The sequence below is a fragment of the Platalea leucorodia genome (assembly GCF_965183815.1).
Source record: "Platalea leucorodia genome assembly, chromosome: 7".
In the NCBI taxonomy this organism is placed as follows: Eukaryota; Metazoa; Chordata; class Aves; order Pelecaniformes; family Threskiornithidae; genus Platalea; species Platalea leucorodia.
Window position 1 is genome coordinate 39,709,272 of NC_138829.1, and position 12,119 is coordinate 39,721,390.

The 12,119-nt window shown below is 43.7% G+C and overlaps 1 protein-coding gene across 5 annotated transcripts in view; it reads left to right on the plus strand.

The window, feature by feature from the left end:
• SUSD6 (sushi domain containing 6) overlaps positions 1 to 12,119 on the plus strand; it is a 91,233-nt gene that overhangs the window by 39,051 nt on the left and 40,063 nt on the right. For 4 of the 5 annotated variants that reach the window (XM_082317678.1, XM_082317680.1, XM_082317679.1 and 1 more), the window contains 2 exons: positions 703 to 890; positions 5,384 to 5,413. In XM_082317678.1, the coding sequence (XP_082173804.1) occupies positions 770 to 890; positions 5,384 to 5,413 (151 nt within the window). In that variant the 5' untranslated portion in view covers positions 703 to 769. The remainder of the gene's footprint in view (positions 1 to 702; positions 891 to 5,383; positions 5,414 to 12,119) is intronic. The other variant, XM_082317682.1, reaches the window with a different exon arrangement.

Sequence of the window (12,119 nt, forward strand, 5' to 3'; positions counted from 1 at the left end):
TGATTTCCCAACTGTGCTTTGTGTGTTTGTGTATGAGTCTGTTTTTGCTGTGACAGTGCCTGATAGGCTATGGCTGAATCCCTCAGTCCTCAGGTATGAGCGGTGTCACATCCTGCAATTTTAATTGCTATGCTCTGTACTGTCAGAACATTATACCTGAGGTTTGCAAGCTGTTTTACATTTCTCCTCATAAGTGTGTGTTTGCCTGACTGCTGGCTGGCTGTCAGGTGTGCTGTGCCTCTCCAGGTGGCTGAAGAAGCATTTGATTTATTTTATCCTAGCTGTCTAGTACACTCTGCTGTGTCTTGGAGACCTTCTGAAAGGTAGTGGGGGTGTAGGAAGGCTGGTTCTCTTGAAGTTATTTTGAAACAGATTCTCCAGATGCTATATCCTCCGGGGTTGTCTTGAAAGGAAAAGCTAAAATTAATTGTAAGCTAGGCAGTCTTCACACCTGAAATATTAGAGGGTGAGTGAAAATTTCTGGTCTCTCTATAATGCAGCTCCTTTTAGTATTTCCTAAGATTGCCTTTTCTGCTCCTGTTACCTTGTGAACTGTGAATACTTGGTAAGATTCCTAAATGCTAGAACATGCAAAAGGTTGTTCTTATTTGTTTCTGAATTTCCGCTTTTCCTCCCCTCTCCAGATGTTGTAGGTGTTTGGCTCAACACTTACTGTTTCTTTGTTTGCCTTTGTTTTTGTAGACTGAGGAGCTCCTGATCAACCAGATCTTCCGGGAATTTTTTAAAAAGAAACTTTGGTGGGTAAAAGATGTGCCATGGAATGGTAGCACCAAAGAGCAACACAGGATCGTCTCTTGCCTTGACTAGCCATGGGTTATTTCTTCTGCTAGTTATCTTTGGTACCTTTATCTTGGAAGCACAGGCCACAAGTAAGTGAAACCTTTGCATATGCTGCAGGGAGGGGGAGGTGTATAAGTATGGAGGTGGCCTTATATTTTTATGGGGAAGCTGGTGATGGCTGATGCATTTGTACACATCTTTCAGTACTCACAAGAAAAATTCCATTGCTACTTATTAAGCAGAGGGCAGTGTCTGAACTGAGTGAGTCTTGCATATTAGTAAATATGTGCTTGTCCTTTACCCTGTCATTTTAATTCCCCCAGCTTTTTTCCCCTGCATTCTCATCCCTTCACTGCAGCTGGGGGCACTTGGACTGTCTCAAGAGCATGGACCATGTTTTGGTCAAGTGAGATTCTCATGTAGACACTCTTAATCTGTATGCCCTGTAGCAACTGCTCATGTGAAGTAGTTTTGGAAGCACAGACTGTCTTCAGCTCTTTGCACAGCTGACAAATCTGTTCAGTGTTTCCTTGTGTGCTATCTTCTGACACCTCAGCACCCGCTAACTGCACCCCTCTATTAGATCCTCTTTGCAGCTTGAGTTTTTCCCTCTCCCCTTTCTAACTTGTTGTTTATCTGATGGACAAGAGTTGTGAATAATGTAATTAGCAGTGCAGTGGGATAATATATAAAATGTCAGCAGAGGTGAGGGGATCTGCCTTTTAGAAATGAATGGAAGAAGAAAATATACCAGATACTCACAAGGTAGTACATGATGTGTAGTATGTGCTTGTTTACCCAGTATACCCTAAAGTAGTCTTTTCTCTCAGACCAGCCATGATGTAGTTTTTCTCTGTAGAGAGATGCCTAATCATAAGTGGCATGGGATGCAAGGAATAATTGTGTGCTCTTGCACAGAACTTTGGAAGAGGTTCGTCCCAGAAAGGCATGTAGATTTGACTTCAGCAGCTGTTGCAATGTAGAACAGTAGCTTACCTTTGAAAACAAAACCTCAGTTCTTGACATAACTCTAAAAAGTCCTACTTATTTGACATATCACGGCACTTGAAAATGTCCCATGACCAACACTCCTCAGCATCAGTGAAGCCTGAATTGGCCTCTGTGTGGTAGAGCAGAATAAATGTTAGTTGCCAGATGCACTAAAAGCCAAGGAGATCCTGTATGGAAAAGTCTGCTGGTGCTGGAAACTGCTGGAGGAGGAGCTGATCTCCTTTTATTTCTGGCCCTTCAAGTTAGAAGGGAGAGGCTGCTGAAATCAGATATCCCAGACTTGTATGTCTTCCTGGTCTGATTTTGGCTTTGTAGGTAATGAGAGGTGGGGGGACACACGTGAGAGAGTGACAAATTGGCAAGAATAGATAGTGAGAGTGGGAAAGGGAGAAGGGCTTTTTGGATCTGGTCTGTCCTTGTTTTTTCCAGTCTCGCTGTTATTGGTGATAATGTCACTGCCTCATTTCAGAGGTAGGCCTGTCAGATATGCCTCCCAGCCTGGGGCTGGAGTGCACCATCCCCATCTGAAGCTCCCATTACACACTGCAGCACCTTCAATTGAGTGTGTAATCAGTATGCAAATGCCTTGTGCTACATGGGGCTGCAGGATGGGGAAAGGCAGCCACAATACTGGCAAGCCTTTTTAGTATAATTTTTGAGGCACCCAGTCACATTAACAAAAGCATTAGTTAAGCATGTCAGAAGACCCGAGAGTGGTTCTGCATTATTTCCCTTTCTGTGTTCCTTTTGCTTCAGGACCTGAAACCAGCTGTGGTAAACTGATCAAGGCAGATCATCAGCTAAATAGGATTATAGTGGCTAGGCACGAACCATTTCCTGCAGGGGAAGTGAGAAAGTGAGTGCATGCGGAGGGGAGCCCAAGATCATAGCAGAGGGCAAGACATGTAGGGGAAAAAATCCTGGGGGAGGGGAAGGGCTCGCTGAGGAGCGCTGCCACGTACAGGTTTTCTGAGACTGGGAGGCAGCAACCCAACCGCCAATTGCTGGGAGGGATGGGGGTGCTCAGCGATGCGTCATGGTCCCGGAGAGCTGCACCTGCAGCAGCACGCCAGCCACGAGTAACATCAATGAGCAAGTCAGCTGAGGAGCGGAGGGCCAGATAGAGAAACAAAGACTACTGGTGAGGCACTTGGAAAATCGTCTTTCCCTCATCTTTGTCCCCCAACCACCCCGCCATCCTCACTTTATTACTTTACATAGCAAAATCATTCAGAGCGGAGATGTTAACATGAAGCAAGAGATTGTATTAAATCTCTTGGTGGCAATGCTTATCTTGAATGCAGGGCCAATGTGACATGCTCACAATTGCTACAAAAACTGAAGAATGTTCTCATAAAAAGACAGACAAGCGTGGAGACAATGGCTGGCTCAGCTCTGAGTGAGAAAGCAGAGCTTGTGATTCATATGTTTAAAACCATATGATGTATATTGTATTGTAATCATTTTGCTGTTTAGAAATTCTATTGCTTGAGTTCCAGGAGGCTTAGAGATATATCCATGTTCTGGGCAGGAATGTGTTCTCTTTGCCACGTGGTTAATGCAGAGGGCAGACTCATTTCCAGTCAGCAAGCATCTGGTCTGTCCTCTGGTAATAAATTTATTTTATTCATGCATGGATTTTTAAGAAAAAGCTTCAGCACTTTGTCTCAAGCAATCTATCCAAATATCCTGGAGTGCCATGAGATGAGTGTGGTAAGTTGCTTAGTCACGAAGCACACTGCAGAATTTGGGGAAACTGCTCCCTTTTCACAGGAAGATATCTATGAATATAAAAATAACCGCTGCACATATTTTAACACAAAACAAATGCAGCATTTGGTGATAGGCAAGCAATGAAGCTATGTCAGAAGAGGAGGATTTATGGCAACTTCAATGCTGTTCAGAAATATTTTTTGAGCTTTATCACTGTTGTGCCTTTTTTCCCCATCTGACAAGTTCTCCAAGATTAGTTGGGGGAAATAATGAAGGAATGAGCCGATGAGGAGACTTGGAAAGCAAGGATCTGAAATGCTGAGGCTTAGTTCTTCGTTTTTTTTTCTTCTGTTTTCTTTGAGGTTCATTTGGACTGTAGCTAAGAGCCAGGGTGCTTAGTAGATAGAGATGGGGAATTTTCGAAGTGTTGGAGAGGAGAAAAACCAACCATTTTGTCTGGTTTTCTACAGATAATGCTTCTCCATTCTTTGTTGCTGTGACTTTTTTTTTTCTTTTTTCCCCACCCTCCCATCTCTGGCCCTTAAGGTTATTCCCAAGCTCTCAAAGGCCTTGTGTTTATATCTTGTTCACAGTGGTCCTCCTGTCTGGCCAGGCTATTTTTGGAAGGATGACGGTGGATCAGAATAAGTTGTTCATTAAATTTTAACACGTAGTCTCTAAAATACTCTGAAAGCTTCCTATCATTTGTGTTCCAAATGGTGTAATCTCTTGGATTCATAACCAGCTCTGTCAGAAACCTATCAAAACATAGGTTGAGCCTTTCATTATTGATAATGGCATCACCTGGTCCTGGGAATTGCAAGTAAAGGTGTTGGTAAAAGTATTAAACATCCTGAATTAAGCAAACATCAATACCCATAAAGGAGAGAGTTTAAATATTAACCTTTAAAAATTAGTAATAATGCAGGCTCAGTGAATCTAAGTCCATTTAGATTTAGGCACAGCCTGATTTTTGTTGACTGATCACGTGTGAAATGCTATAACGCTAGCTCTTTCATTTTTAGGCTTGCCATTAAAGTGATAAATTGAGCTTGAATAAACTGAAACGACTTCATTCCTGTGTGTTGTCTCTGATGCAAATGCAGCCAATCTGCTGCTTGCTGTTCTAAGGTCTTTTCAGTGCCAAGGTTATTCTGCACAGAAGCTCTTGGATACCGCTGGTATTTGTTTGCATTGCGTAGAACAGCTTGTTAGAGCGCACTCCAGTCATTGAGCAGATTCAGACTTGTTCCTATTCTTTGGGAATCTGTGCAAAGCAGAGGTTTCCTTTGTCTGTAATTATGCAGCCGAAAGGAAGGCGTTTATGCAGCTAGGGATGAATTCAATGGTCATGAGAACAAGGACACTATAACATCAGATGGCCAGACAGAAATGTGGGGAAGTGTTGTGCATGAACAGAGGATCTTGATTCTAACCTGCATGCTTCATGTAAGTGTGGGTTTGGAGAAATTACAGGGTCAGCCCAAAGAAGTGTGTAGTTCTCCACGGAGAGAAGGGGGAGCAGTTTCAGGTGCAATTCCTCTTTCCAGTTCCTTTGGAGAGCTTAGTAAGAGCAGAGTGGTATGGAAGAGCATGCTGAGGAGCTGCAGAGTAATGGCCCGGCCACAAAGGTGGCTAGGAAGCAGATGCAGATGGGCCCAGAATTAGACTATTCAAATAATATTCACACTGTTACTACGCTGATCCAGGCAGTGCTATTTAAACAACTGGCTTGAAGGGAGTAATAGGGATCTCAAGAAGCCACACAACTTGTTTAAGTTTAACCAGTTCTAATGGTTGAAGGATGAATTAAAGCAAACATAACAGTAATCCTGAATTTTCCTTTTGTCTGTCCTAGGATGGCTCAGCAAATCCAAAGGACCTGCATGTGAGTAGAGTTATATTCACTGCTGTACTATGAGAAATGAGTGTGATGTTTTACTGGTTAATATAAGGGGCTATGAGCTAGGATTCCCATTATACTTCTGTTGTGTTAGATAGGTTGAGATCTATCTCTGTGCCCCATTTCCATTTTTGTCCCTTGTATTTGGGAAAGATGACTGCCCTCAGTTTGAGAGAGGGAGATCAGCTTCCTATGTTTCACTGTGCTTGAAGGAATTCCTTTGCCTTCTGTACCATTTAACTTCAAATGACTCAAGGAAAAACAAATAGAATAAATATTTCATTAAAATGCAGAGAGCGATGCTGCTTGTGAGAGTTTTGAGAGGCTGCCAGAGAGGACTGAGAGGACAGGGAGGGCAAGCTGAGGCAAAACCCCTTTTGTTTCCTTTAATCAAGAAAGGTGAACATCTCGGCACAGAGCATGTCTCTGGCTATATTCCACTGGATACTCCTAGTTTTCATTTCCTGTGCTCAGAAAAAGTCTAAAATCTTTCCTGTGTCCGTGTTATGGATGTATGTAACTTTGGGAGGAATCAGGAAGCATATTTGGCTTCTGTATCTGTTCTAAATGTATGCAATTTTGTATAAATCTTTGTTGAACTCTGAAATTTGATCTGCTTAGTCTGAACTTTCCCCTCTCCTCCAAAAAAAAATGGAATACAGGAACAGAGTCTGAGGGGAATGGATTCATAATGAAGTATTTAAAGGTGTGGGAGGGGAATTTTACCACCTACCAAATTTTGGTCTTCAGAGAGTGGGAGATGGGAGAAGAGCTGATGGAATCCTCTGAATCCTGGATTTTTATCCAATGCCTGAATTTTACTCCTGGCAAGACTGGTATCACAGGCACCTAGTATGAAGGGGCCTTCAGTTTTTGGCCATGGTTTCTAGCAGGAAAATAAGCTGCTTTAGGAAATAACTCAAGAGTTGTCTGGTCAAACTCACCTTAGCTTCTTGGGCTAGAATGAGGAAGATGGAAACTGGTAGGAGCTTCATTGTAGAGGGAAGCAGGAGGGGCACTGAAATGGCATGGTTTGTTCTTCAAGAGAAGGTATTTGTGAACTTCAGTCCAGGTTCTGACACATCACCATCCTGGTGTCCCTTGATGACTGCTGCCCACTAGGTTGAAGGTACAGCCTTGTCTGTCGTCTTATGCAGCTTCCTTCTATCACCGAGTCCTTCCTCTTTATCTATTTGAGCCAATCATTTGGGAAGAGTTTGGGTTTGTTCCTAGTCTCATGGGAAAAGTCCTGACAGCAGGACAGAAGAAAGTTTGCTTGCTATCACCTTGTGCCATTTGACAATTCCTTTGCCGATTCTGTCCCTTTTGAGTTCTAAATTGGTACCATTGCAGCTGAGGCATTATGTGTTTAGGATATGTTGAATGTTTTTCATCTGTGCAACCCATGTCTGCCATTGCTTCCCCAGCCCTATGTTTAACTGTAGCAGCACAAGCCGTTACCATCTCCTGTTTATGCTGCCAGCTATTACTGACTGCAGCGGGGATGGCAGAACAAGAAGTAAATTTGCTCTGGAACTGTGGCAAACTTCAGTCTGGGCTGTTCCTGTAAATACTGCAGGAATAGCTGGTGTGTGGTATGTAAAGCTGTGGAGTAGATATGTCCTCAGCATGCTTACATGGGTGATAAGGGGGAAACAAGTGGTAGGGCAAGGTGGGTAGCTGTAGACTGTTGAGTCTTCAGCTTTTGTAGCTGAATCTGTCAAGGCCTTGTGTTAAACCCAGCAATCTGTCTCTAGATGAGGATTGCTAAAACAGTGCTGATAACAAGCTGCTGATAGTCAAGAGTGAAGGTACGGTGCTGAAGGCACTTGAACAGCAAGCTCAAAAATGCTCGTATTTTAGTGAAAGTAACTGGAACCCAGTGAGGGGATTATGGCATTGTCTCAAGAGGTTGTACTTGCTTATCTGTGTGCACTGATCTGCGTCTAAAAAAAATTTTCCTTTTAATGAAGGACACCTCTGAGGAGTGTTCATCTTCCTCTGCAAGCACGAATTCCTCTGAGGCTCTGCTTCTGCAAAGTGTTGTATTGGAGTTGAAGGACTGGAGAATTTCGAATTGCTTGCTTCCAGATGTCATTAAAGGGATTTGAAGCAACCCCTTAGGTGTATGGGGCTGCTTAAATGAGTTATAGGATGTGCTAGGCGGATTGGGCTAGAGGGGGCTTGTTGCTAAACTGTTGAAGAATAAAATGAGCTCTTCGGCCCAGCCTAGTACAGTGATCCTTTTATTATGGAAGGAGGAGGGGAACTTTTGGAGTGCCTGTACTGAGAACACTGCCTAATCTCAAGAGTTTGTGGGGATGCTCCCTCACTGCTTGGGTACCTTGGCCTGGCTGGTGCTGGGTGGAGATGCCTCCTGTGTTCCTTCTGTATAGGGCCAATGACATGAATGCAAGGGTAAGTGCATTTTTCTGCTTGGCGTGGTAAGAAGCATTTCAGGGGAAGCAGAAGCCAAAGAACAGTGAGGTAACAAAAGAGCATCTTTAAATCCTGTGGGCTCAGCATTTTAGGTCTAGCCAGTCATCTTAACTCAGTGTGGAAAATCTTTTTTGTTTGAGAGCAGAAAGAACATTGCTGCTGCTTTTGAGATGTATCTTTTACTTTGTCAGTAAAGGGAGAAGTATGTCTGATTTGAAAAAATGTTGCCTTGTTGTAGAGTGAGATGTCTTGCGTTTTCAATCCACAGAGAGGGATGAAACATGGTAGGCCTGACACATGCAGAGTCATAACTAGAAAACCAGAGGCTGCTGCTGCTTTTCCGGCTTGAAGGAAGATTTATGATGTCCTGAGAAAAAGACCAACATGGCGTATAACGAGTTTCGTGTCAGACGTATCCTTAGGCACCCATAAAACTATGCACCAGAAAGAATAAAACTGTTTTGTGATCTTTCCAATTTTGTTGTTTAGGCAACTTTGCATTTTCTTCTGCTTAGGTAGAACTAGAATATTTTGAAGGAGATGGAGCTATCTGGAGACTCTTCAGGCATAGATAAGGACTAGAAGCAAATGGAGATTTATGGGAAGGTGGTAGAATAGCTTGAAGGTGAGGATCAGGGGAGAATAAGATTCTAGGAAGGAGAGGAAGAGGACAGAAGAGTGCAGGAAAACAGGAAGGTGAAGGTTTCCACAGGTTGTGAAAAAAAATTTTGGTGGTTTAAAAAGCCAATTAGTGGCTTGGTGGTTAAGTAGTGTAAGTCCTGAAAGAAGATAGTGTTTTAGTTACGCAAGCAGATTAGAATGGTTGAGAATAGTATGGCCTTGGGAGGGAAGACTCTAGTATAAAAATATATATGTGTGTGTGTTTGTTTTTTTAATGGTTAGGTAAGATTAGGTCTTAATGCAGGAGGATGTAGGATATGCCTTTACAGTGTCAGGCTTTTGAGGTTTTTCTGTATGCAACAGGACTGACTAATGAGACACTGACAGAGTTTAAGAACATGAGGGTTACAAAGGGTGTGTGCCCTCCAGGGTCTCAAGCTTCAAGGCAGGAATCTCCTCAAGGCAGGAGCAGAGCAGGTGAAGGTGCCAGTTAGGGAGCACTGGCTGTGTCTGCCTACAAGTGCTCTAACATCGTGGCTGGGGATCTGGAGGGGAGAGAAACTGCAAAAGACCATATAGCAACTGTGTGTGAAACGATGTAGGGAGGAATGTAAAGTGGAAGTTGCTGCCGTGTTTAGAGAAATAGCTGTGACTTTCTGAGAAAGTTATGCTCTTCTTAGTTTGTGTTCAGTTTTATAGTTAAAAGCTGCTTTGTTCTCCTCCCCCATCCTGCCTTTGTTTGGCTGCTACACCCACTGTAGAGGAACCATTCCTGTAAACAAGATAAACCTATTAAAGCTGCTATACCCTGGATCCTTGTCAACACCAAGGTATCACTCCCTCCTGATGGTGATGCTTTCCAGGTGGGGTCTGTGTGTCACTGTATGTGTGGAATGAAGTTATATCAGAGTGGGTTAGGGACTTCTGGTGCTGCCTCTCTATTCTGGACCACCAGCATCCTGGAGATTTGTCTCCAGGAGACTTGCCTGATGCTGCAGAGGCCTTTAGGAATGTGCTTCTGGTGTCTTATACAAAAACCACAGTGGCTGATTTATCCTTGGCTGGGAGGGGAGAAGCGTGGGTTTTTAATGTTGTTTCCTCTGGCCTATTCCACCCCTACCTTCAGAGCAGCTAACTTTGAAACTCAGAGTCCTGGCAAAGCACCTGCTGCATAACCCGTCTCCAGTAGTTCATATTTTAGGCCCACTGATGTGCTTCTTGAAAAGGACCAGTACTGTCAGAGTTGTGCTGAGCCACGTGTTATGCTGCAGCACATCTTTACATCTCTTTAGCACAGGCAAAGGGTCATAACTAATGCTCTGTATTATCCTAAAGCTAGTACTTCTTCCCTTCTGTCACTGGTTTTGCTTTCCCTAGGAAAAGTAACCTTTGAATGCTCTTAGAGAGCAACCTTCAAGTTTCATTGTAAACACTTTCTTGGGGGTAATTGGCCTAGGTTATACGATACTAAGAAAAGATAAAGGCTTTATCATTTGAGTGTTTAGGTTCAACTGTCACTTTGCTCTCAACTGAGGAAATTTATTCATTTTTAATATGTAAGCTGAAAAATCTGAACATAGTCACAAGCGGTGATGAGTTTGCCTTTGAGCTCAAGTCTTAGTGAAATCCATGAAGACAGCAAGTTTTTTTTTCCAATTGTATTCTTTTAGTCCTCTGCTTCTTCGTCTTTCCGAACAAGCTAGTCTTGTTGCAAATGTTTTATTGCTAGTAGCCCAAAGCAGAAGTGAGTCTTGCTGTGATGTAGAAATGTGATGTCCTTGAGCTAGCATAAATTTAACCTTAGGGCCGTCCCACTTGAATCTCTTTACTTGCATTTACTTCTCAAATACTTAAATGTTGTCTTTAAGTTGACAGTTTGTGCTTTGATGATGGCTGTTTCCTCCATGGCATTTGGTAAGCTAGACTCCCGTTTTAGAATAGTTGGGGAAGATGCACAGTGCTGGGAGAGCTGAGCTCTCTATTGGAATGGGATCCTTGTTCAGTTTAGTGTCACTGGAGTGGCAGAGAAACAAATAGTTGGCAGATTTGATCTGAGGCAGGTCACAAGACTGGCAGTCGGGCACCGTTAGCGCACGTCTGCGGTGTGGGAGAGGAGGTGCACGCAGTGGTGGCCAGGTCACTGTCTGCTGGTGTAAGGCAATGCCTCTGGTGGGCAAACACACTTGAAGTGCAGTGTGGGTGCTGTGCTGGAAGAGGTTAGTCCCTGTGAGAAGGTCTGCCTCCTCTTAGCACCCTGGGGAACTGCTTGGCTCTTGGCACGTGCCTCCAGCTGCAGACACTGCTCAGGGCTGGAGCACCTTTTCAGAGCACTGTTTCTTCCCCCCCCCTCCTGCCAGTGTTGTCTTGGTTATGTTTGGTCCCACTTTAACCAGCTCTTTCCAGTCATGAGCTGATCCTATTTAAGAGTTGAGCCCTTGGATGGGCAGTGGTATGACTGCATGGGGGAAAGGGGATGTTGCAGCCTGTCATCTGGTACACAGGTAGGGCTGCTTTTAGCATCCTTGATTCTTGCTGTCAGTAAAACCAAGAGAGACGGGTGGAAGCTGCTAATTAGGGATGTTGTGAGGAGATTCATTCTCTGACTACAGTCAGGGTGAGCAAAGACTTAACTATTTTACCGCATACCTCTGGCTGCCTGACACTTGTCTGAGGCAGGTCAGGAGTATTTCACGCTTGGCCGCGTCGGGTGCCATGGAGTGATTTGAGAGGATGAAAATGAATGTCTGTTCTGCATCCTCTGACAGCAGGGAAGCATCTATCACTAAGTCTGTTTCCATCTGCTGAACTCTTAACTTAATTAGTTGCTTTAAATAGAGGAAATTTTTCTCCTGACATTGGTTAGTAGCAACAAGGGAGGGTGCCTGCAGAACTGAAGCTTTTGTGGGTTTTGTTTAAAAATTATTTGGATTTGGTGGCAGCATTTCAAAGCTGCTTGCCAGTGTGCACCCTGCACAAACGAAACCAAACACATCTCCCTTTCCAGAGTGGTCTGTCACCTTCCTTCTTCCTGTGGCAATAGAGGCTGGCCTCCCTAAATGCAGATACTTCTCTACAGGTAGGAGTTCAAACACCTAAGCAGCAGTGGGATGACTGAACTTTCAAAGTGAATTAACTCCTGTTTCTTCTCCAGCAAAGGGATTTGGGGCTCTTATGTATTATTTCTGTGGTGTTAGAGTAGCTTCACCCAATCTCATAGTGAAGTGGGAATCTCTGTAAACATAGCAGTGTTTGTGAATGGCAAATGTTGTTTCAGTCTGTAGCTTGCTTTTCCAGTTAACCTGTATTTCGCCTGCTGTAAAACTTAGCTTGATTTACTTCTCAGCCATTGTGGTGATGGTCTCCCTTTTCTCCTGCAGTGAGAGGCTCTCTGGGAGATGGTAGGAAATGGTAAGTTGAGGGAAACACTTCCCCCCCCCCCCCCCCCCCCCAGCGAATCCTGTAGTATTTAAAACAGAATCATTACTTGAAGTTGGTTTTCCCTGGTGATTCCTTGACTGGTATTGGAGGCAATGAAAACTGAACACTAAATTGAAAACAAGACTAGAAAGCCCTCTGGTAACCATCTGTCAGTTGTTAGATATCACACAGTGGAAGGATGAAACTTGTGGTG